The sequence below is a fragment of the Puma concolor genome, chromosome C1 (genome assembly GCF_028749965.1).
Source record: "Puma concolor isolate L17-30 chromosome C1, mPumCon1.1.hap2, whole genome shotgun sequence".
Taxonomy (NCBI): Eukaryota; Metazoa; Chordata; class Mammalia; order Carnivora; family Felidae; genus Puma; species Puma concolor.
In genome coordinates, this window is record NC_141674.1 from 111606881 (window position 1) to 111632177 (window position 25297).

Consider the following 25297-nt stretch of genomic DNA (forward strand, 5'->3'; position numbering starts at 1 on the left):
ATATAACATTGTGTAAGTTTAAATTGTACAATCTGTTAATTTGATACATTTATATGTTGCAATATGATTACCACTACAGAGTTACATAACACCTCTACCATATCACATAATTATTTCTTGTTTGTGGTGGGAACAATTAAGGTCTAGTCTCTTATGTTACCATATATTCTTAGCCATCCAAGGTAAGAAATGATGGAAAGCTGTGCATCTGGAAGCAGGTGATTTGAGCTATTTTAATAGAGCAGTGCAGTTATATCACAGCAGACTAGGATGACATTTCAGGATCATGCAGAGAGCTTGAGCTACAGTTCCCTTTCCCAACTATATTACATTCCTGCTGCTTGCTGGATTGTTTCTTCACTTATTTAGGTTACAAATAATTAGTGCATGCCTCTTATGTACCAGGTTTTTGTATTTTGTGTGGGAAAAGAGAAAACAACTAAGACAGCCTCTTCCCTATTTCTGGCATATATTGCCCTCAGCTTCTTCTTCCTAGTCATAATTTCATTCTGCTTATCTTTGCATCAGTTTAAACCGTTGCTTACCGATGGGAAGTGACCCCAAAGTGACTTTTTAAGAGTCCTGACCTTTTGCCTTTTGGCATCCATTAACAATGGCCACATCCGAGTCCTAGCTCTCAGTAAAATGCCTTTTTTGACAGCTCAGCGCAAGGTTTGTTTTTGTTTTAATTTGGGAGTGCTTCAAATCCGACTTAGTTCCATCATTTACCTCCTGACAGCTTGATAACGAGGGAGCAATAACTCCCTTATCTGTGGGCTGTTTAATGACGATATAGTAGCGCCCTGGGAGCAATAGACTAAGGCCCTTTCCAGATGCCGTATTTTAAGACTTTCAGCTGGAAAAACCTTCACTATGTGAAATTTATTCGGATTATTTTAAGTCAGGATTTTGTCTTCTTATTTAGAAACAACAACAAAAAAATTGACCGCTGGCTTGCTGCCTCCTAGATTTCTGGCTGGGGGCCATATGATCATCTAATTTGTAGTTTTTCAGGCAGACAGAGGTTAGAAACAGGCAAAAGTGGCCTCAACAGCAGATAAATGTGTCAAGACTGTGACAGGAATTGTGAAGACTGCTATAGAAATAGCTTTTTTAAAGTCACCCCCTGTTCTACAAAGCATAGCTGTCTGTTCCTTTCCCCGTTGTCCTTCGCCAGGTTCCCTTCGACAGTTAGGTCCAAGAGACTGATACTCAGTTTCCTCGGTTTTTGTTGCCGACAGGTAATTATGCTAAAAGTCTGTAGTAGTAGATCTTATTATGCTTGAGTACATTATGCATTCTAGAGCAGAAGGTTTTTGCTGGAAAGCTTCACTGTCAGATACGATTTGCATTTTTTACTAGATGCTTTCTTTGCTCCTTGAGGACAAACATGTTAAGGATTCCTTTGTGCATAAACAGAATAGCAAAACACCAAACAGTCTATCTGTGGGCTCGAGTCTGTTCTTAACAAGACTGGCATTGCTTCAAAAGAGGGCATGCCTTTGCTGCAGGACCTAGATGCAGTTTGTGTTTGGAATGGTGAGGGTGAGGGAGCAGAACAGAAACTTCGTGCAACTCCATCTTAACTGAAAACAAAAATGCCAAGTCCTCAAATCAAACCAAATAGCAAGTATTGGAAACTAAAATCACTTACTTCTATTATTTTCTAAAAATGTTTTCTATTGGTCTTTTTGAGCCCCTTGCCCTGATAAGTGCTGAGGAATATGCTTTTCTTGTGCCTACGGAATAATCCTGTCCTGTGGGCGATTGCACTGAAGTCATCTCCAGCCTGGGAATTCAGGGATTCAAGACAGAGAGACGGACTCCTGACACCAACGCTGGGTGTCGTTTGCCCTTCTCCGTCCATGAGGAGGCTGGCACCGAACCTGGAACATCTCCCGCGGCCCTGGCCTTGGTCAGGGGGTAGTCTTGATTTACGCTGCCCTGAACTGCCCCTTCTTGGTTGCTTTTGAAGGCTGTGGCCGAATCGGCTTGGGCGCTTGGAAAGAAAGGCTGTGGGAAGCTGGGTGTCTGTCCGCCTCTAACTCGGGCGAGGGCCAGGCACCCCAGGAAGGCCTCTGCGCGGACAATGCTGCCCGCCCGGGCCCGCACGTAATCTCCCGGAGCACTCCGCGTCCGCTCTCAGAGGCCCGGGCTGCCCGGCGTGCACTGCGCCGGCCGACTGTGCGGGTCTCCGAGCGGGCAGAGCGTGACGCCCGGTTACGAGGCCGGCCGGCGCCTTTGGATCCGCTCCGCATCCTCTTTCTATTGCCAACTCCCTGGGACTCGGCCCCACGAATGGAAAGCAGCCCTGTAAATTCAACCCCGTAGAGTAGGCGCCAGCCAATAAAATGCGCAGACCCGGGCCACGTGACAGTAGCGGGGCGGTGCTCTGGCGGCTCCCTGATCTCTATGGTTTTCGAGGCTCGCTAGAGGGCGTGTGGTCCACTGGAGGACTCCCTACATTCTTCCTCCATTACCTCACTGCCTCCGGTGGCTGCTGGGATACTGGAGGACTCGGGTCCCGGCTCGACTCAGTCCTCCAGCTGCCCGGGGAATACCTCTAGCAGTTCTTCCCTGCCGCCACCGCCGCCCCGCCGCTTCCTCCTCCGCCCGCCCGCCGGCCTTCTTCGCCCCGCCCCGTCCGCGCCGCGCGTCCGGCCCGCCCGCGGGCCCGCTTCTCTCGGGAGCCCCCACCCAGGCGCATGGCTCCATGAAGCAGGAGGAGAAGGTAGAGCGCGAGAGGTCCCGTCCACCCCGGCTGCGTCTGGGCCAGGAGAAAAGGTGGGAAACTCGGGCTGCGCCGCGCCCTCCTCCTCCTCCTTCCCCGCTGGGCCCGGCCTCCCTCGGGCCTCAGCCGCCCTGCCCGCCGGGCCTCCTTACCCGGAGGCGAGTGGAGGGGCCCGGGACGGGGTCCCCGGGGTCAGGGTCCCCGGGGTCAGGGGCCAGGGTCCCGGGGCAGCGTGGGGGAGGGGCTCCCTGGCGGCGGGGTAAGTGGGCGGGCAGGCGGGGCCTGCGGGCCTCGTGTCCGGGCCGGGGGCAGGGGAGTCGGGAGGCAATGCTGGTGAGGGGTGGGCGGCCGCCCCTGCCCTGGGCCGTGAGGTGAGGCGAGGCGAGGCGAGGCGAGACTCCAGCTCCTTTCTGCACTCCCTCCAGGAAACAGTCTCGGGTCTGTGTAAAGTTTGGTGGTCTCCGGCGCCGCCTGGCGGCCCCCACCCACTGTCCCGCCGCCCCCTCCCCCGCCCGGCGTCTGGATTCCACCCCCGCGGCTCGGCCCTCGCTGTCCTACTCGTCGCCCCGGCATCTCCCCAACAACCCCCAGCGCACCGTACTCTCCTTCCCCACCGCCTTTTTTTCTTACCTTTCACCTTTCTCTCTGCCTGCTGTGCCCCTCCCCGCTCCGGCCTCTCCTTTCCCCACTCTTTCTCGTCCTTTTCTTGCCTAACTCTTTTCACGCGCACGCTCTCTCCTGTTCCTCTTCTCCCTCTTCTCTTTTTTCCCAGCCCCACCTTCACTCCCTGCTTCCTTATCCAGCCGTAGCCCCCATTTCCATTATCCCTCCACCTTACACTCTTTGGGTTTTAAGCTTCTCTCTCCTTCCCAAGCTGTGGGTTTTGCCCTTCATTCCTTGTCCTCCTCCCTCCCCTGTCCTGATCTGAACTCCTCACTTTGCCACACTCCCTTACCCTTATCCCTCTGGGCCTATCCTCTTTCACTGCCCTCTCCTTGGATAGTGTGGGTGGGGCTTGGAGTCTCCTGTTTACATCTTTGGGAATAGCTTAATTTTGTACTGGGGGGGTGGGGGGGTGGGAGAGTTGTTAAAGGATTGTGAAGAGATTTGTGCAAGACTAATAGTAAGGATGGATGACTCTTACCAACAATTATCATCTCTACCTGGGATGACAAGATGGCCTGTCCTCAGGACCTTGGCATGCTGTCCAGTAATTCTTCAACACCACCTTTGCAGAGAATTTGGGACTATGCTTGTATTCTGAAACCAGTGGAGAGCCTTGAAATGGTATATCTTGGCCTGAGAACAAGTTTTGATCTAAAGTGGTGGAGGAAGTTTTAATGTGTGTCTCATGTTCAGGTTCAATAAAACCTTTGATCCCACTGTCCTCCCTTCTTGGTGATGACGCCAAGGATGAGGTGATTCAGTGCATGGGACTGCCATTGCTGCCTTATATTTAGATTTTGAAATGTTTTGAAGTAGGGAGAGCCTGTTCCCTAGCTGTTGTTTTCTTTTTTTGTTTTTGTTTTCTAGAAATTGCTCTAGGAGTTGTAATTTTTCACAAGCCTTATCTCACCTCTGGACTGACTTGATTTTGTTCATTCACTACCCCTGAATTTCTGTCTTAGGTACAGGAAGAAGGAATGGAATCGGAAGGAAGAAAATTCATTTCAGAGACAAAATAGCTCCCCTCCTCTGTTATAGCTGTACCCCTGGCAATAGAAACTGTCTGCTTTCAGTGAGTATTACCTTGGACATACTTAGAATATTTAGAATTTGTTGCTCTTAATTGGTTTTAGCCCTGTGCTAGGACATTAGGATGTAGACTTTTTCACTTGTATTTTTCTGCTTCCTTGAGGGGGTCCTAATGTTGATGGAGTTCCTTCCACTTGTCCTCTTAAAATAAATGTGTAAAGATGAACTTGTTTTCCATAATCCCATTAGAGTGACCTAGATGGTGGTATAGTAGTAGTACACTTATCCTTTATGTTTTTAGTACGTAAGTCTAGCTCCCACCCCTTCCCAAATTACTCATTTTTTTAAAACAACCAAAGATCAACACTCAGAGGTTAATGCAGTTCCTGATCAAGGTCAATTATTGGGTCTCTTCTATACAGTTATAATCTTCAGAGAGTTTTGGAACATTTTGCCCTAAATCTGCTATGGTGATACTGTTTTCTGGAAAAATTTTTATTACTGCTGTGTCCCCTTGAGTGTATTAATTGTGGTATGCATACACTTGTAAGATAGCGTTTTTCACAGTTCTTCACATCTTATTGGAGCCTGGTAATCCCTCCGTAAAGGAGGCAAAGGACAAATATTTTCATTTTATAAATGAAAGAACCAAGGCCCAGAAAGATGTGGCACTTTGCCACAGATCACATAGTAAAGGAAGGGGAACTAAAAACAAAACTTTTGACCCCTGTGGGTTTTTTTCAAGCTACGTTGAAATGAAAATCTATAGCCCTGTGCATTTTTGTAAATCTGTAAATTTTAAAATTTTAAATTTAAATTTTATGGGTAGATCTGTATTTTGCATGGAAAATTTTCACACAGCAAGTGTTTGGATATGTGTACGCGTGTATGTTGAGGTTTCAAAAATATAGAAGTGATTATTTGAAATGATTACCAGAATGTTTGTGGGTTTTTCATCTGACTGTTTCTTGGAATAGTTACATAAGTAGGCCAGAATTACAGTTCAGGTGCCATTTTCCTACTCATACCACATAATTATTAAATTGAATTTCAGTTCAAGTCTCTGTGTCACAAAGGAAACAACAACCCATTCCTTTCTGTATAAAGCTTGATTTGAACAGACATTGGGACACTACATAATAACAACAACAAAAAGCAGGCACTCCTTTTTTCTTTGCCTCTTTCCTATCTCCCAGATCTGCTTTCTTTGTTATAAGGTCATGCTCCCCAGTAAGCTGTTTTGAGGCTTGTCTTCAAAAGGTGGATCCAGATTTTTTTCCCCCAGGCGTTTTTAGATATTTTAACTTGGTTTTTGTTCAAAATCTAACTACTTTGACGCAGTATTTCCATTAGTACTCAATATATATCAAGACTTTTACAATAATAGCATATTTAGCAAGTTTCATCTCTTTGCAGTGTATATCTGTAAGCTTAAAAGAGGACTCTCGTGGAATAGAACTATGTACAACTCTCAAACAGCCCAGTATTCATACTTTATATTTTTTGGCACCTCACTGTGAACAGAACAGTGGATGATTTATTGGAAGCCATTGTTCTCCAAAGAGGAAGAGCATCAAGGTCATTAAAGTAATAATTTCACGTTAATAATAAGTTCTTTTTTGACTACAAGGTAGTTCTTAATAGAATTTTATTATGAGGGCATTTATTTTCCTAGAAATTGTAAGAATTCTAAGCTACGTTATTTTTATAACATACCCTACTTCCATTAGGTAGTGGTAGTATTAATCATAGCAGACACTTGAATAAATAATAGTTAATGTGCCAAAGAATGTTAGATGCTTTTTCACGTGTTAGTTATTGAATGGTCACAAATAACCTTCTGTGGTATCAGGAACCTAAGTCCACAGACCTGTGACAACCTCCCTGAGTTTGCATAGCCAGTACGTGACAAGTCTGAGTTAGAATTTGAACCTAGACTGTAATCCCAAAGCCTAGGCTCTGCCCTCTGATGTTTGGAGCTGCTCTGTGAAGATGTCAGTGAACTTAAGGAGCCTTGGAAGGGGGGAGGGCTATCCTGTCCGCCAGCCAGATCAGTCAGGGTATCTGCACATCTTCCTCTCCATAGTGGTCTCTACACCTTTATAAACATCAGAAGTTTGGGGCATCTGGGTGGCTCAGTCAGTTGAGCATCCAACTCTTGATTTTGGCTTTGGTCTTAATCCCAGGGTTGTGGGATCCAGCCCCACATTGGGCTCTGGGCTGGCTGAGTGGGGAGCCTGCTTGAGATGATTCTTTCTCTCTTTCTCTGTCTCAATCAATCATTCCATCCTCTGCCCTTCTCCCCCTGCTTGTGCTTTGTCTAAAATAAGTAAAATGCAAAAGTATATAAATAAATAGACATCAGCAGTTTATGAGACATCATTTGTATTTATTCCTGAAATGATAAATTGTTTCTCAAGCAAATAATGTTCCAGTGGGTAGCTTTTAAAGCACCCGTCATTTAAAAACAAAAAAAAAAATTTCTCAGGTACAGTTCAGAAGCTAGGTATGGCCTGTTAAAGGAAAGCCTTGAATCATCTTAAAACTAAATACCTCCCAAGGCTAAGTCCAGGACTAACCAGTGACTGTTGTGTTTTAGCAAAGAAAACCGCTACAAGCATAAATCAAACCAAGAAGTTAATTTAAGAGATATTTGATCTAATTTGTGGAATGAATTGGACACATTGGCTATCCACTTAGCTGTGAATTAAACCATTCCTTGGTTTGGGCTGAATAGAGTTGACATTGTTGATAAGATTTGTAATTCAGCTGCCTTCAGCTTCTGACGCACTCCACAGTCAACACCTCACAGTGGAACCAAGGATCTAAAGATTAGTTTGTGCCATAAGCATTCTTCTTATAAAAAAGACAAACTTTGGGTGGCTCATTCAGTTGAGCATTTGACTCTTGATATCAGCTCAGGTCTTGATCTCAGGGTTGTGAGCTCCGTGTTGGGCTCCGCACTGGGCGTGAAGCCTGCTTAAAAAGAAAAGATGAACTTCAGTGAAATTACCAGATTTGTAGGTAAGACTGTTGGTGTGTATACTATATGCAGGGACTGTGTTAGGTGCCGTGAAACAAAACACAAATGCCGCAGCCTCTGAGATGGAAGGCGATGACGAGTTCAGTGCTGGCTGGGACATAAGCGTAAGCTCCCCAGCCCAGAGCAGCAAAGCACTGCTCTGCTTCCCCAGAGGGAGGAAGAGCTACCATCCAGCTTTTATTGTGGAACCTAATGACAGCAGATCCTTTGAGGGTTGTGTGTCAGGGAGGGCGTGGTGACTTTTTCAGCAACGAACATACTTCAGTGTATTTGATGCTTGTTAGGTTAGGAGATCTTGAAAGAAGAGGTAAAACCATGATTCTTGTTCACTTTTCCAGCATTTTGTGGAAGTATAGTTATTGTCTCCATCTCGTGGAAATCCAGTTTTAACTTGTTCATTCTCGTTGACTGTTCTAAAACGGACAGGCAGTAGGAAAATGAGATTGGCGCTGCTGGCTTTTTAAGTGGCCCTTCAGGGGCACCTGGGTGGCTCAGTGGGTTGAGTATCCAACTCTTGATTACAGCTCAGGTCGTGATCTTACAGTTTCATGAGTTCTTGCTGGCCTCATGGAGCCTGCTTGGGGTTCTCTGTCTCCCTCTCTCTCTGCCCTCCCCTGCTAACACTGTCCTCTCTCAAAATAAAAAAAAATTTTTTAATTAAGTGGCTGGCCCTTCAGTTTAGCTTTGAAAGAGTAACCAGCTGAAGGCGTGGAACCGTCTCTGTGATGTATGTGTATACAAAGGTGGTTGATGAGCCCAGTGCTGACTGGATTTTGGGAGCATTGTAAGCCACCCAGCCCAGAGCAACTTTTTACACTCAATTCCAGTTATTTCAAATGAACCAACTTCATAGTATCCATTCAGGAATGTTCCTGCTCAAAGTACCATCATTGGTAGTTTTCATGAGATTTGGGAAAGGTTGTTATGCACACATGGTTTTAGAAAAGATAGAGTATGCCATTAGGGGTATTTGGTTTTAGCTGGTTAGTCTGTTGTATTGAAATGCTGTTCTGAGATCTCTTAGGCTGTACTCTACAAAGCCAAACTATTGGGGAAATGAGTGACTCTTTGGTCATTGGAGGACAGTCCTGGGAGTGGAGTCTGAGACTGCTTAGTTGTGGTGAGATGGCCCACTTTATTGGAGTAGGATTAAAAGCATCTCAAAGAGGGGCGCCTGGGTGGCTCAATTGGTTGGTCGTCAGACTTCGGTTCAGGTCATGATCTCATGGTTTGTGGGTTTGAGCCCTGCGTCAGGCTCTGTGCTGGCAGCTCAACCTGGAGTCAGATTGTGTGTCTCTGTCTCTCTGCCCTCCGCCGCTTGTGTGCGATCTCTCTCTCTCTCTCTCACAAAATTAAATCTTAAAAAAAAAAAAAAAGTCTCATAGAAAAAGTTTTGATGAGGGGTGCCTGGATGCTGGATGGCTCAGTCTGTTGGGCATCCAACTTCGGCTCAGGTCGTGATCTTGCGGTTTGTGAGTTCAAGCCCCGCGTCGGGCTCTTTGCTGATGGCTCAGAGCCTGGAGACTGCTTCAGATTCTGTGTCTCCCTCTCTCTGCCCCTACCCTACTTGTGCGCTGTCTCTCTCTGTCTCTCAAAAATGAATAAATGTAAAAAAAAAAAAAAAAAAAAAGAAAAAGTTTTGATGAAATTGATAAATAGGGTTGATGTTGTAAATATGTATTCACTCCTAGCACTTTGGTTTACTTTACATTCTTTACCTGTAATTCACTTGTTATTTGCCTTATGCTGACAGAATATGTAAAATATTGGCCCCCTTAAAAACATGTCTTTGTAATGATTCAGTAGGAGGGGAGATAAGAGTGAGTAGGTAGACTATAGATGAAATAAGATTAGCCATATGTTAAAAATTACTAAAGCTGGTTATTTGGTTCATTACACTATCCTACTTTATGTTTGAAATTTTTTATAGATTGAAATTTATAGAACAAATTTTTGAAGAAATACCTTCTCATGTATTTTTGATGCAAAAAATCTAACTCCGCCTTTGGTCACTAATTGAGAATATCGATTGAATTGTTTCCTTAGTGGCCTCCAGAGAAATGCTTGGGCCTAAGGAGCCACAAGATTTGGGTTGGTTCTATTGATTTCAAATCGTAGTTTAGGTGTGGGGAGTTGTTGAATGTAATCACTTGGTATCGGTTGTGATCGTGCTCCATGACAGAGCAGTGCTTGTACATGGTGGCACAGAGGCAGAATCTTCCTAGGCTTGAGTTCACCTGCCTGCCTTGGCCTGGTTTGAAAATCCTTTCTGTCGCTCCATTGTGGGGTGTTTCACCAGTCAGGTAGCAGATGACACCTGCTAAGGAACACCTGAGTTGCCACCATGTCATGACATTTCACTCTTTCTTCAGGTGTGCTTTGGTGCAGTGAGAATGAGGAAACGTACTTTTTTTGACTTTTGTGTTTCATCCCTTCTCTTTGCTGCTTTGAACTTTGGGGCTTTCCGGACACCCTGTTAGAGCTCCAGCTCTTTAGAGGTAGCTCTGCTGCTTCATTCAACATGTGTCTTAGCCCCCAGCCCACAGTGATACACAAGATAGAAAGACAAGAGGCCAGTGACATCCACTGTGGAATCAAATGACAGTGACAGGGGCACTGGTAATTTTCAGGGTCATGGCTTGAGATCTTGGCTTTTGGCTTAGGTCGGTTTTTTTCCTGCTCCATTTTTATTTTTATTTCATTGAGTTTTATTTATTTATTTTTAGTAATTTCTGTTCCCAATGTGGGGCTTGGACCCATAGCCCTGAGGTCGAGTCACATGCACTTCCAACCGAGCCAGCCCGGTGCCTCTCCTGTTCCATTTTTGTTGGCAAGATTCTGTGAAGTATTAGGTTTGTTTTTAGTATACTCTTGAATGTAACTTGTTTTTTTTAATCATACCCTTAAGAAATGACTGAATCCGGTGGATATTATTGGCAGGCGTCATTCTTCTTTGTGGCTGGTGGAAGGACCCAGGCCTTGGAGTCTGACAGATAGACTGTGGTCCAAATCCTAACTCTGCCACTTAGCAGCGTGCTATCTGGCTTTGGGCAGGTTATCTTGCTTATTAAGCCTGAGGTTCCTCATCTGTAAAATGATGGTTACGTTGCCTACCTTGCTGAGGATTTGAGGTTTTGAGTATTTAATGAAATCCTGTTTAAAGAGCACCTGTTCAGAGTAAGCACTCCTCTAAGTGCTGAGTGCCTAGCAGTCCTGGCCCTCTGGGAATTTCCATCCTAATGGGGCAGTTGAACAAAAACCCAAAGTGATAAGAGCAGCTAAACGTATTATCACCTAGTACATGGCAGGCACTGTTTCAAGTACTTTATTTGTATTAAGCTCATTTAATTCTCGTAAAACCCCATGAGGCAAGTATTATTGTTGTTCCCATACTGAAGAAACTGAGTCATGGGGACGTTGATCCTGGAGGAATCTGAATTTGAACCCAGGCCATTTGGCTCTGGAGGCACTATTTTTAAGAAAAATGTTCTCTTTTTGTTTTTAAATTTTTTTAATGTTTATTTATTTTGAGACAGGGACCAGGATCAGGGGAGGGTCATAGAGAGAAGGAGAATCCCAAGCAGGCTCCCTCTTAGGGCAGAGCCTGACATGAGGCTTGAACTCATGAACCATAAGATCATGACCTGAGCCGAAATCAAAAGTCAGATGCTTAACTGACTGAGCCACCCAGGTGCCCCTGTTTTTTGTTTTTTGTTTTTTGTTTTTAATTAGAGAGTGTGCATGCATAAGTTGGGGAGAGGGGCAGTGGGAGAGACAGAATCCCAAGCAGCCTCCACGCTCAGTGCAGACCCTCACGTAGGGCTTGAACCCACGACCCTGGCATCATGACCTGAGCTGAAATTGAGGGTTGGATGCTCAACTGACTGAGCCACCCAGGCACCCCTCCCTCTTGTAACAGTCTAAACAAGACAGTGACATCCACGTTCAGAAACAAATTTGTCATTGGGGCTTTTATTGTATCAAGTACCTAAGGCTTTCTCAAAAAGAAGCTGTTTTCAAGTGAGACATTGAAGTGTACAAGCTATTATCCTCAGCTACAGACAACTTTCATCACACTAAGAATTGCCCTAAATACAAAAATCTGTATTTTGCTATGGATTAGCATATATCAAGAACATAAATAATACTTGTGAAATTTTTGTGTCTCAGCCTAAAGTGACGACTTGTTTGTGTAAAAATAATGGCATTGCAAATGGGCATGTAAATATCTAATTTGATTTAAAAGGTTGTAGAATTTACAACCAAAATACCGTATTATATAGAGCATTGCCTAAAAAGGCATATATCCAAATCACAGGAAAATTTAAGTATGCTTTTCTCAAGGCAGCAGAATTTTACAAACTTTGATATCATCACTATTGAAATAACTAGGATTAGGGCACCTGGGTCACTCAGTTGGTTAAGCGTACAACTCTTGATTTTGGCTCAAGTCATGATCTCACAGTTTGTGGGATCAAGCCCCATGTCAGGCTTTGTACTGGCAGTGTGGAGCCTGAGCCTGTTTGGGATTCTCTCTCTCTCTCTCTCTCTCTCTCTCTCTCTCTCTCTCTCTCTCTCTCTGCCCCTCTTCTGTATACATGAGTACTCACACAAAATAAATAGGTAAATAAACATTTTTTTAAAAAAAGAATTAGGATCTATTTTCCTGATTCTGTTGAGTCAGAGAAAGGATCTTGGTCGTGTTATAACTATGCATTTTTGCCTCTGGCTGTTTAAGAAAAAAACTTAGTAAAAAACCCTTCCTTCCTTCTGTTCACATCATCAGATGGGATGTTCTGATTTTCTCGCTTGTCCACTGCCACATGTTGTTAGGCTGAGTGGCTTTGCCTGCATCTGCCTCGCTGTGACAGGGAGGAAATGGCTACCTCACAAAAGGCCTCTGAAGCTTAGGTTATTTCTGTGAATAAAGGTTCCTACTAAGTTGTAGCTTTTTTTGAATTGGAGTTTTGAAAGGATAGATGTGTAGAAATTGGAGTGAGTTCAGAGAACCAAAGAAAATGAGCAAGGCATTGGAGAGCTAGAGCTGTGAGGACAGAGGGTTGGGAGCCTTGTGTTGGAAGGCGTGCTCTTCTCAGAATGGCAGCTTTTCATATTTACTAAGGTCTAGGGCCAAAATCACACAGATAGATTTAGGTTAGTGATGAGTAAAATGCTGAAAGGATGTGGTCAATGAGGAAAAAGCATGAAAGTCCTTCTGGGGCTCTTTAAAAATAGGGCGGTCTAATTTGGAGGTTCTAAAAAGGTAGAGAAGACAATGATGAAGAATCTGACAGGTCCAGTGCTGTCTTGCAGTCTTGAAATGTCCTCATCCATCTTCATGATGGCTGCCATCCCATCCTTCTGCCCCTGGGAGTCCTGGGCAAGAGGGGCTGTAGTTGCCTGCCTCTGTGATGATCATAAGCTTTATGGAAAGTGAAAAATAGTTCTTCTTTAGGAAAAGGTTAGGAGTCCCTGGCCTGGAGATCAGGGTCTTCCAGTTGTGTTGGTCTGAAGCCTTTTGTGACCTGGTGACCTGGATGAGAAAGAGGATTTGATGACTCTTACCCTCTCCATGTAGACCCTGTCTTTTGGTTATTTTCTCCTTTTAACTAATCTTTTGAATTAATGCTTAACCTTTCTCTTGTTGTTAGGGTTCTGCAGCATTCCAGACCTCGTGCACTGAATCAGGATGGGAAAAAGACGTTGTGTTCCTCCACTCGAGCCCAAGTTGGCAGCAGGCTGTTGTGGGGTCAAGAAGCCCAAGTTATCTGGAAGTGGAACGCACAGTCACGGGAACCAGTCCACAACTGTCCCCGGCTCTAGTTCAGGACCTCTTCAAAACCACCAGCATGTGGATGGCAGCAGTGGTCGGGAAAATGTGTCGGACTTAACTCTAGGACCTGGAAATTCTCCCATTACACGAATGAATCCCGCATCGGGAGCGCTGAGCCCTCTCCCCCGGCCAAATGGAACTGCCAACACCACCAAGAACCTGGTGGTGACTGCAGAGATGTGCTGCTACTGCTTTGATGTCCTCTACTGTCACCTCTATGGCTTCCCACAGCCACGACTTCCTAGATTCACCAATGACCCCTAGTGAGTAAATCAGGTACAGGGGACAGTGAGAAAGGCGTGACGACGTCTTTCTTGGGTTGTTCTCTTGAGATCCTGTACTTATACAAAGCTTTGGCATCATTTGGGCAGAGGGTAACAGGATTAGGACGATGAGAAATGTCCAGGCATAGCTAAAACGGTATCTGGATTCAGGAGTGGAAGAGGTCTACATTATGCTTGGAGGAGGTATAGGCTTGTTTTTAAGGTCATGTTCTAGAAATCAGGAGGATTTCGTTCTTGGTTCTTCTGTTGGTTTGTTGGTTCATATTGCAGTGGGTAGGAAGCCACACCATCACATCATTGTGGACCTGGATGTTGAAGTTCAGGTGAATTGGATGTGTCTGAGGGCCAGGCTGGAGACTAGGAGCTGTGATGCTCTTAAGGAAGGTCCCCTCACTTTGTTGGTAATCCCGCATGGCTGCTGGTACCCCGCCAAGAGTGTCCGAATCTGCTTTACTGTTTTCAGTTCAAGACTCTGTTATTTGTCCCAAGCTGTCTCAAGGTGTCAATGACTTAAATGAAGAATATGCAGGAGCGCCTGGGTGGTTTGGTTGGTTAAGCGTTCTGACTCTGGATTTTAGCTCAGGTCACGATACCACGGTTCATGAGTTTGAGCCCCACATCGGGCTCTGGGTTGACAGTGTGGAGCCTGCTTGGGATTCTCTCTCCCTCTACCCCTCCCCTGTTAGTGCCCACGCATACTCCTTCTGTCTCTCTCAAAATAAATAAAAATAAAAGGGAATATGTATAATGTGAAGAAATTTCATGCTGGTGTTTTCTTCCTTCTCAGAATTGGAAGCAGGTCTGAGGTGGCTTTAGTTTTTTTTTTTTTTTTTTTTGCCTTAATGTTTATTTATTTTTGAGAGACAGAGCATGAGCAGGGGAGGGGCAGAGAGAGAGGGAGACACAGAATCTGAAACAGGCTCCAGGCTCTGAGCTGTCAGCACAGAGCCCCACGTGGGGCTTGAACCCACAAACCGTGAGATCATGAGCTGAGCCAAAGTCAGATGCTCAGGCAACTGAGCCACCCAGGCGCCCCTCTGAGGTGGCTTTAAAAGCACTGAAGAGATGCTTTTGGAGCATTCATTGACCTAAGATCATTCATTCCTCAACTGTTAATGCCATATTGGGGCAATGCATAGCCCCGCTGGGCAGGGAGTGGAGAGGTATAAAGAAAAAATCCTCCCTCTTGGGAGACTTACTGAGTTGGCAGATCACACACACACACAAAGCTAAATAGTGTGTATGGCACACTGGGCAGAAAGAGAGGGGAGGTTATACCTGTGTGATTGTGTCAGAGGAGAGCAAGTATAGAGGAAAATGTTCTAACTTTTTAGGGAAGTATTGCCATGGGATACCATGGTCAGAAAATTCCTGACTGAACATGTGGAGATTCTGAGCTTTGATCCTAGTGGGATCAAATGTGTCCCTAGCAGGAGACAGACATAGATTTGGAAGAGTGGGTAGTGGCTGCAGCGCTGTAAGGTATTGGCTGTTGTATTCAGGGGCTGATCTTTCCATCCTGCAGACAGTGGAATTTTTGAGGGGTTTTGAGTAGGTTTTGGGACAGGAACTTCGGCTGCTGCTGTTCAGGTGTTTACTGGAGGAAAAAGATAGGTGGCAGATCTGCTTCATAACGGTGATCAGAGTAGACAGCTTTAAAAATTTAAGTTGCTTTTAGAAATATTTTGCTCAATCTAAGAACTAAGGGCATAGACATAGAGAAGAATCTCAGGAAGAAGAGACAGCCCTGTAATCTGTTGGTAAAATATCTGTTCCCGTCAATCTAGTGTAGCCTGATAAAGCAGGACTTGGCCTAAAAGCAGAAAGTGGCAACTTCCACTAATAACAAGCTTTCTTAAGGATACATAGTTTTTCTTTTCCAAACATTTATGAGCAGGACCAGGGGCAGAAATAATTAGGAGAACAGTGTGGGGTTGTGGGGAATGGAGAGGACATATGCAGGTTGTGTCTTCATGAAGGATGTAACTGGGAAACATGGACACTTCTAAGAATAATTAAGAGGAGAAAGATCTGGAAAATTAGAAGAAATTGAGTCCTGGGCAGAGGAAAAGGAAAATACCCCAAACGTGTCAAAGTGAACTGAACCATAGGCAAGGAGCACAGGAAGGGCAGAGAGCGCCTCCCTTCAGGCTGCCGTGCTGTAGTGTCCTCCCGTCTCCATCTGCATGGTTCCCAGGAAGCCAGAGTCCTTCAGGTAGCTGCAGTTCAGGAAACAGTCCTTTTGGGGAATAACCAAAATGAACAGGGCAAAAGCAAAGCTTTGTTCTTATCCATAATTGATTTGGGGCTGGAGAATGTTTTTTGTTTTGCTTTTTTAGTCCGCTCTTTGTGACATGGAAGACAGGGCGGGACAAGCGGCTTCGTGGCTGCATTGGGACCTTCTCAGCCATGAATCTTCATTCAGGACTCAGGGAATACACGTTAACCAGGTAATGACACCAGACGTAAGCTGTGCAGATAAATTGGCTAGAATTGAAAAGAACTACCTGACTTTATTTCTTCTAAGTGGTAAAAGTTTGAGTGTTCTTCTTTTGGTAATCAGGAATTGTGGGGCCTTAATCTGGTGAGTCACTAATCAGTTCAAGTGTAGACAGTTAATAGCATCATGTTATTTTTAGCACGTTAGTACAGATGGGTAATCAATATTCTCTGCATAGCTCAGGGTTCATAAGTATTTGGGCATATAATGTTGGCTCCTAACTCCAGAGCAGCCTCACTTCTGTTTTCTGTCCCCTCCAGTGCACTTAAGGACAGCCGATTCCCCCCCCTGACCCGAGAGGAGCTGCCCAAACTTTTCTGCTCTGTCTCCCTCCTTACTAACTTTGAGGATGCCAGTGATTACCTGGACTGGGAGGTGAGAACAGCCGCATTTGGAACTCTGCATCTCTCGTTGCATTTGGGTTCGGGTTAGTACATGGTAATGTATCTCCTTCATTGAGAGAGGGTATAAGAATGTAAAAGCTGAGTTTAGAAGCAATTGGGGGCCATATAGGGGATAGGAAAGGTGCTGTGATCTTAGAATTAGGGAAGAAATGTGAAGTCTTTCTTTTCTTGTGTCTTCCCAGTCCATTCTTTTCCCTATCCTTCTCCCACTCCTAATAGAAACTGATATTGGGGATAAAAGAGGGCATTTCAGATCCCTCTTGGCCAGCCCTTGAGTAAAAAAAGTTGTTGTTCAGAGCCATGTGTGAGGAGTCATGAGCCTAAATCAAAACCCTGTGGTATGTTTAATGGAATAGATTAAAAGTGGAATATTTAAGATTATTGGATGAGCTATTGAAAGAATGTATTTCTGCAACCCTCATACTCGGGAGAGGTGGCTACAGGTAGACTCACAGCTTCCCTCAAGCTGAAGTTACTTCGGCTTCAATACCTGAGGAAAGAGTTAATCATGAAGAGTAGCAGGTTCTCCTTTTCTCAGACCTGGATTGAGCTGGTCAGGGGACAATGTCAATTAAGTGTGGATGACTGCAGTTCCATTAGAATAAGTAAATGCCATTTATTGGTTATTTTTTCTGTAGGTAGGGGTCCATGGGATTCGAATTGAATTCATCAATGAAAAAGGCGTCAAACGTACAGCCACATACTTACCTGAGGTTGCTAAGGAACAAGGTGAGTTGGACAAATGGAATTTCAGTGAAGGATACTATTCACACAATTACCATGTAAATGCAGGAAAGTGGAGTGTTGTCTTTCAGCCCAACTGCAACTACAAATGAGTGCCTTTCTTCCTCTTACCATCTATCAAGTCTTAGGGAATGAGAAACCCCCAAAAAGATGCAGGAGCTGAGGGTTTCCTTTGTGGCACAGTCGGTTAAGCATGACTCTTGGTCTCGGCCTAGGTCACGGTTTCACAGTGAGTTTGAGCCATGCGTTGGATTCTGCTGATGGTGTGGAGCCTACTTGGCTCTCCCCCTCTCTGCCCCTCCTCCATGAGAGCGTGCATGCGCACGTCCACGCACGCGGTCTCTCTAAATAAATAAACTTTTTAAAAATTCATAAGAAATAATTTTTTAAAAAGATGTAGGAGCTGAGAAAGAAGAGAGGTTAAGACTTCCCTTACCCCCTAGTTTCATTTCTTGGTGAAAAATTTTGTTTTTTGGCCCCAAAAACGAGTAGTATTTGTAGCAGAATTCCAGTAATCAACTGGATGATTTTATGGAGCTCATTGTAAAGTGAAGTTGCCTGTATCACTGGGTTTTGAACTTTTGGTCATTAATTATTGAACAATGTTATACCTGGATAAAGGGAAAACATAATCTTCCCTCTTCCACTCGCTTGCTCTTTCTCTCTTTAAGAACTTAGTAAGTAAGTTCTTATAATGAGACAATAAAGGTAGGAGGTGGGCTAGATAGGTTTTCTCTTTAAAAGAATATTTAGAATACCTTTCAATGTTGCCTCTGTGTTCTGTGATACATAATTCATTTTTCTTTTGGGACATCTGGGTCGCTCAGTTGGTTAAATGTCCAACTCTTGATTTCCGCTCAGGTCATGATCTCATGGTTTGCGAGATCGAGCCCCGTATCAGGCTCTGCGCTGATAGCAGGGAGCCTGCTTGAGATTCTGTCTGCCTCTCTGCCCCTCCCCCTACTCTCAAAATAAATAGACTTTAAAAAACGTATTAAACATAATTTACTTTTCTTTCTCTCTTCTCTTTGTCCCTTTCTTCTTTCTTGTCTGTTTTTGAAAATAATACGTAAAACACAACAGTATTTGTTGGATGTGAACCTGGAATAGAGAAAAATAGCCATTTCAGTGTATCGATGAACTAATTATGTGGAGACTGATTGCCTTATTGGTTTACATCATGGTTGTGTTTAAACTTTTTCAAAAGCATTGTGGATGTAGCATAAAAAGGAAGCCTTTTAGCTACCTTAAGATCATAAGTCTAACATTTCTGTATAAGGAGGCACACCATAAATACTTCCTAACAGTGAGATGTGGTGACAGTATAGGTAAATGAAATTACTTGTGCCGTTTGAAAATTGGTTGACATAATTTAAAAATTGGGGGTAATTTTAGGGGTTTCTCTTTGGTTTCCAATTTTGATACATTTGACTTTATCTATTAAAAATGTACAGAAACAACATAATATATGTGTGAAAAATTTTCCTGTCCTTCCTGAAGGAATAGCTTCCCTCCTGCTATCAGTTCTCTGTACTAGAAAACAGGACTTCTAGAAATGATCAAAATAAAGGAAGGGCCACACAAAGGAGTATAGGCGACAGAATTTGAATTCTCTCCTCCCACAGAACAGTCTTAGTTACCAGCACTAGTCCAGCAGGCAGGTCTTAAGTTGACACTATGTTTGTTGCTAGGTAATTATGCTGGGATCACATCTGACAGGAAAGACACAGAGCAGAGGGCCTAGGGACAGCCGTTGTGTGTGTTGGGTTTATCATCTCACATCTCAGGTTCTACTTGGACTGTCAGTGAGGCAGATGGGGCTCTAGGGATGTGGGGCCAGTATCCAAGTCTCCCTTTGACCGTAGCAGACTTGGCGGCTTCTCTTCTCTTGCCGTGTTAGAACATGCCCTACTCTTGTGTCATCAAGCACTGACCTCATTGTGCCTCTCTTCTCAGACTGGGATCAGATCCAGACAATAGACTCATTGCTCAGGAAAGGTGGCTTTAAGGCTCCAATTACCAGTGAATTCAGAAAAACGATCAAACTCACCAGGTAAACCCACTGTTTCATTTTCTTTGTCACTTTAATTTAGTTGGGGTTGGATGGAGGATACTTGTGATGGAAAGGGTTAGAAAAGATTTTCTCTGCTAATGTCCCTAAAGAAGTGTGGATCAGGTTTAAGCTGGGAGGAAGCAGTGGCAGCAGAAGCAAAGACTCCCCAGTGTCTTGGGCATCTCTGCAGCTGAAGTGATGGCAGAGCTGGAGCAGAGTTTAGGCCACGATCAGGTGGTGGGTGTCTTTGCCAGACCCAATGGTTGGGAGGCTAAGAGGGCAGACTGAGGCCAGGAACAAAGGCTCTCAGCGTAGAGTTCCAGGGTCAGTTGAAATCACATGCAGTCAGGTGGCAGGGGATACAGGTGGTGTGTTAACAGGATAGTCAGTGCTTTTTACAGAGGGTTCCAAGAAAGGCCGCACCTGTTGGGGGAGGTTGCCTCATGTGATAGAATGCACATGGACTTGGAGTCTGAACCCCAGCTCACCGCTGCCTAGCCATGACCTGAGCCGGTTACTTACTCTGCCTCTTTGAGGGGGAGGGGGACTTTGCTGTATGTAAGAAGTGAATTATAATTCCTTGGGGTTGTATTAGATGTGGTAAGGTAATGTATGAAGAATTTCTAGCACAGGGCCAGGCAATAATTGTAGGTGGTCAGTAGATGTCGGTTCTCTTGCCATCCCTACTGAAATCGGAAACACTGAGAGGTTTAGCTTCTGTGGGCTTCTGTGGGCCTCTGTTGGCCCCTTCATCTGTAAAATACTGAAAATCATATACTAACCTCACAGGTCTATTTGGAAGATAACCCAGTGTTTTTGAAATGCTTTGGATTCCAAAAAAAAGAAAAACTTCAAATACAAAGCATTATTATTATTATTATTATTATAATTTATTTGAACAGCCATTTCCCTGTCAAAATTCAGGAATAATCACCTTGCAGTGGAGGAGTGATTACAGTGGGAAAGAGATGGCTCTGGGTAAGGATTGTCACACCCAGCTCCTGTGGTCTGTAGTAGGCTCCATAGGTTTGTAACACCCCATGCTTCGCATCCTGACTCATGGCTCTTTCCAGAGCAAAGCCAAAGTGCTATGAACTCTGTTCTGATGACCCTGTGATATGATATGGCATATTCATCTGGGAATTGAGACCCGTCCTATATAGCCCCAGGATCCTTTAACCTGCTGCATCAGAATTTGACCCAGAATAGGTATCTGTGCCCCTTTTAGTTATCAGTAACTTGTTTGTTGCTTTTCTGCAAATTGAGGTTGCATTTCTGTCAAATTTATCACATTTTATGCAGTAGATATGCAGTTTGCACTGGGCATTGGTATAGCCATCTTCCAATCTGCCACCCGCGTAATTTGACCTTGACATTCTTCATCCAGACCCCAGTAGCAGATTGCTTAAGAGCAGCCTGACGATAAGCATATGTAGTGTTTAAAGGTGGGATGTGCAGAAAATACATTCTCAGGGGTGAATTGTGATTGTGCTTTTTCATCTTGTTCATTTGTAATAACAACATTGTTTTCTTGTGCTGTCTTTCATTTTCTGTAAGTAAGATTGCTCTTGGTCTTCCATCTTATTCTTTCAAAATGTGGAATAAGCTTTTGGTTTTCTCTGCTGAGTGACTTTACAAAATGAAGGGTTTGAGGTTCCTAATACCCTTTCCTGTTTCCTTATACAGGTACCGAAGTGAGAAGGTGACAATCAGTTATGCAGAGTATATTGCTTCTCGACAACACTGTTTCCAGAATGGCACTCTTCATGCCCCGCCCCTCTACAATCATTACTCCTGACACAAGGCTGCATGACCAGTCCCACCCCCCTGTGGCCACCAATGGCTATGACATCATTGGAGCAGATGCCTCCTCTTCCTGGTCCAGTTACTTCTATTACTGCACCATTTTATGATGCTAGCTTCCGTTGCCAAGTCTGCCTCCAGCTGACTGAGGGGGGGCGGGCAGGGTTATACTGAATGAAACAGAACTTGAGGGGCCCAAGCCTTATCTCAGCCTTTCCTCAATATGGGGTTCCGTTGGATTGGGGCTCCTCCGTGACTAGTGAGAATTACCGTGTGGGTTCAGAAGACCCTTGGCATGCAGGTGCCACTGGTGATTTGCCGCCTGTGTGTTGACCACACAGTGGAAGCTGGAATTGGTGGTCCATGAAGGCTTACCCCACACGCACCCCTACAGCCTCCCCAGATCAAGTAGGTGTATTCCCCTGGCAGTCTGGGCAACGGAGACCAACAAGAAACATTTTTAGGTTGTTTTAAATTCCTTTTTTAAACTTCCAGTTTATTGCGTACCAAGAGTTGATCACAACCTCCATGCTTCATAAGTGGACGCCATGTTAGGGTTGAGCGTGGGCACCATGAGTCCTCTAAGGCTCTTGGACAGAGACCCACATCAAGATCGGAAGCCCTTTGGATGGCGTTGCAGATCTCATTGCTCAATTAGCCTCGAAGGTTTTAATTCTCATCCCACTCTCAGTTGGATTTTCTGGCACTCTTCCTGCATCGAGTCTCCTGGTATTGAACAAAGCTCTGTGGTGTAGCCTGCTGAGGACTGGACTGGGATGCCCATGGGAGGTCCCGAAATCATCGCTGCATGCAGTGAGAAAGGAGAGACCTCTTCCTTACCACCCGGCTACCTCACTCCTCTACTGGTAGCAGTGCCTATAGCTGGATCTAGGTTCTCAGAAGGCATAGGTGTTCAAACAAGCACTTGGGTCGGGCTTCTAGAAGGACACGTTGTCATAGGAAAGAATCCAGGGTCTCCACACTGTTTTCTTTTCAGGCAGACATCCTGAGGGACCTTTAAGCAGAGGAGTTCCTTGTCTAGTTTGCCTGTAGAAGTGGGAAGACTGTTGCTGTTTCAGTTCTTTCCAGGACTTTAGAACAAAGCTGTGTAATTAACAAGATGAATCTTTATCTTGCCTAACATGCTGGGACTCTTCGCCCCACCATGGTAAAGTTCCAAATAGCTCATTTTATTCTAGGTCATTCAAACTTTCATGTGGCATATTTATCCCTTCCCCATTGTTGCTGATTCCAAATAGCTGTCAGCAAGTTTCTCCTCCCTCTTGCCTGTTCTTCACTCATTTGGTGGCAGAGTTCATTGAAGCTGGGGACTTGGAAGATGCTTTGGAAACCTTGTCACAGAGGCACTGCTGAACGGATTCACAGGAAGAGGTGGCCAGTTGGAAGAAAGGACCCAGAGGGTGATACACTGGTTTTCAACAACATGCTCAGAGAACTCTTGAAGTGGATTGGGTGTCAATCTGGTGAACACAATTGTTTTGATTTAATTTATTTTTAAAGTTTATGTGGTGATGGTGTGGCTTTCCAAAATGGGCAAATATCCAAATCAAAAGAAATTTTGAGTTTTCTTCTGCCAGGAATGGGGGAGGGGGAGCAGGGACATAATCCAAGAAATGACACACATGCCATTCTAGGCATTGCTGTCTTGTTTCCTGGAAGAAATGGATGAGGGTGAGCAGATTGGCTCGGTACCATCCTCTGCTGTTCGCGAGGATCTAGAACGTGCAAGGGAAGCGGGTGGACGGCGGGGTGGCCAGGTCAGGCCACACCACCCCACCTTACTGTTGTGCTGCGTTCTCGCATCCTGCCACTTGTCCCTTGCGAGGTTAATGAAAAAAAGCTTTTGAAGATGAAGGGATTGTTTCGTGATTTCCTGCTGCTGAAAATAATAAATGTTTTGTTACAAACAAACGTGACGATAGTTACTCTTAGGTGCCATGGATTGATGTCAGGGTGGTCAGCTCTGGACTAAACCACCCACCTCCAATTTGTACAACAGTATTGATACATAGGGCTACACTCATTACTGTTCAAGTGTTCTATGTTAAAAGTTGTGTTGAATTTCTAAAGATTAAAAAAAGCAAAAAAATTGGTGCTAAACTTTCATCCCTGAGCACGCTCAGTGAGACTGGTCATGCAAGCATTTACTACAGTGCCATGCTCTTCAAGCCTGTTTTTCTTGTGGAAATGTTGCCCTATTTGTCTTCCCCAGTGTATAGTATGTTTTTTATTTTGTTTTACTGACGGTGGGGTAGGATACCTGCCATTTATGAAAATGAACAGAAAACTTAAAAACCCACGAAATGGGGAAAAATCAGTGCACAAGAATTGGGCTGGGTACGCCCAGCACCACACTGAAGTGGGCTCAGTGGTTTTGGAGTGAAGAAGCCTTACTCCCTGCACATTCCCTCATGCTCCCATACAAGTCCAGCAGTGGAGATGCTCGAGTCCCTCTGGCCTTGTCAGGGGGACTCAACGAGTCGACCAAGGAAAACTATTTGGCCCCATAAGAAATGCCACTGTCAGTGTCTGTCCTGAATGGGGCCTAGTCAGGAAGCAGTCTGGAAGTGTACAGTCACAGTCACTTCATGAAGATGTGTGGCAGGTGGCTCTCAGGAAAAATACTAAGTCTGGATCATCCATGTGGCAGCTTTGCATGGGGAGATGACGGCTCTGAACTCGAACTGAACTACCTTCCACGCGCTTGACCAAAGCGGTGGTGAGGGTGGCCAGTACGTATGGTGTGAGTGGCAGGTGTAAAGAGAAGGGAATGTTTTCTGCTTGGTGTTGTTCACTTTGTCTTTGGGCTGCTCAAGCTGAACAGTAGGTAACCGCTGTGAAGGAACCAGCCCACCTTGGCCGGTTTGGTTCAGAGTTCGTTTTACCCCTAGCTGTGAGTGCCTTTTGGTCTGGAAAGTTGGCTTGTCTCATAATACCCACAGCTAGGACATTCTGTAATTATGAGTCGTCCTTGTTTTATGTTAACTAAGAGAATGTCTTTGATCACTAGGATTTGTCAGTGTTGGATTGTTTCCACTGTGAGGTTCTTAAACTTTTTTGCTTCATAATATTAAAGCAACTCATGTTAGAGACCCTTTCAACATGAAAGGTTTGTAGTTGAGACATTACATATATTTTATTGTTTATAATAAAAATCATCTATACAGAAGTCCTGGGTGTTAATTTTAATATTTGCACAAGACCTGTTTTCCATGATGTGTTAACACCTACACTTTCACTAACTGTTGATGCTCTTTTCTATCGAGATTCTGGAGCCTAGGGAGCTATGTGTTCGTTTTGTTTATTTTGATTCTTAACTTCCCTGAAGCAAGAGACTTTGTATGGCCTTCAGTGCAAAGACTTCAGACCAATTCTTTGTATTACACTTGGTTGCCTCTTGGCTATATAACTTCTGAGTGCAAATCATTGAACTCTTTAACGAAGTATTGTAGAGAATAAATCATAATGGGTAAAAACTGTTCTTTGTCCTGCCTTTTTTTTTTTTTAGAATAGTAGTAACATTCATCTTTTTAAGTTTATTAGTGTATTTAAGTAATTTCTGCAACCAACATGGAGCCCCAACTCACCATCCCGAGACCAAGATTCACACATTCTTTGGACTGAGCCAGCAGATGGTGTTCAGTCAGCCAGCATGGTTGCATGGTGTCCATCATGATCCTCATTGTATTTTTTTATTTACACTTGCATTTTTTTGTGAGGCTGGTAGCAGTGCCACTGGCTTTTTAGAACCAAATTTCCTGAACTGAGGTTCATGAACCCTTTAAAATTTGGATTTTTCTAGAAAGAAGGTTCATAGTTTTCATCAGATTTTCTTTTATAACTGATATTATCAAAAAAGCTAAAAGCAAGGGGTCAGGGCAGTAATGCTCTAACTGAAGCTATCATTGGGTGACCTTAATCCAAGCAAAAGCCCTGGGACATATTGGTGTGGTCTAACGATGTTGTGTTTGTTTGTTTGTTTTTAAGTTTGTTTATCTTGAGAGAGCATGAACCAGTGAGGGGCAGAGAGGAAAAGCAAGAGAACCCCAAGCAGGCTCCACATTGTCAGCATGGAGTCTGACGTGGGGCTCTGAGGTCGTGACCTGAGCCAAAACCAAGAGTTGAATGCTTAACTGAGTCACCCAGGTGCCTCTTGGTGTTGTCTAACCTTAAAGGGAAACATTCA

The 25297-nt window shown here is 44.4% G+C and overlaps 1 protein-coding gene across 3 annotated transcripts; it reads left to right on the forward strand.

Moving 5' to 3' along the window:
• The first annotated feature begins 2486 nt into the window (after positions 1 to 2486).
• On the forward strand, positions 2487 to 24590 carry AMMECR1L (AMMECR1 like). Of its 3 annotated transcripts, none has more exons than XM_086718301.1 (8): positions 2487 to 2784; positions 4360 to 4469; positions 13121 to 13565; positions 15926 to 16036; positions 16347 to 16461; positions 17129 to 17219; positions 19191 to 19287; positions 20974 to 24590. In XM_086718301.1, the coding sequence occupies exons 3-8, from the start codon at positions 13159 to 13161 to the stop codon at positions 21083 to 21085; spliced, it is 933 nt and encodes a 310-aa protein (XP_086574427.1). In that variant the 5' UTR covers positions 2487 to 2784; positions 4360 to 4469; positions 13121 to 13158; the 3' UTR covers positions 21086 to 24590. The 3 variants fall into 3 exon arrangements, with proteins under 3 accessions (XP_086574427.1, XP_086574428.1, XP_025791027.1); XM_086718302.1 differs by lacking the exon at positions 2487 to 2784 and adding an exon at positions 3887 to 4018; XM_025935242.2 differs by lacking the exons at positions 2487 to 2784; positions 4360 to 4469 and adding an exon at positions 10304 to 10321.
• Positions 24591 to 25297: the final 707 nt, after the last annotated feature.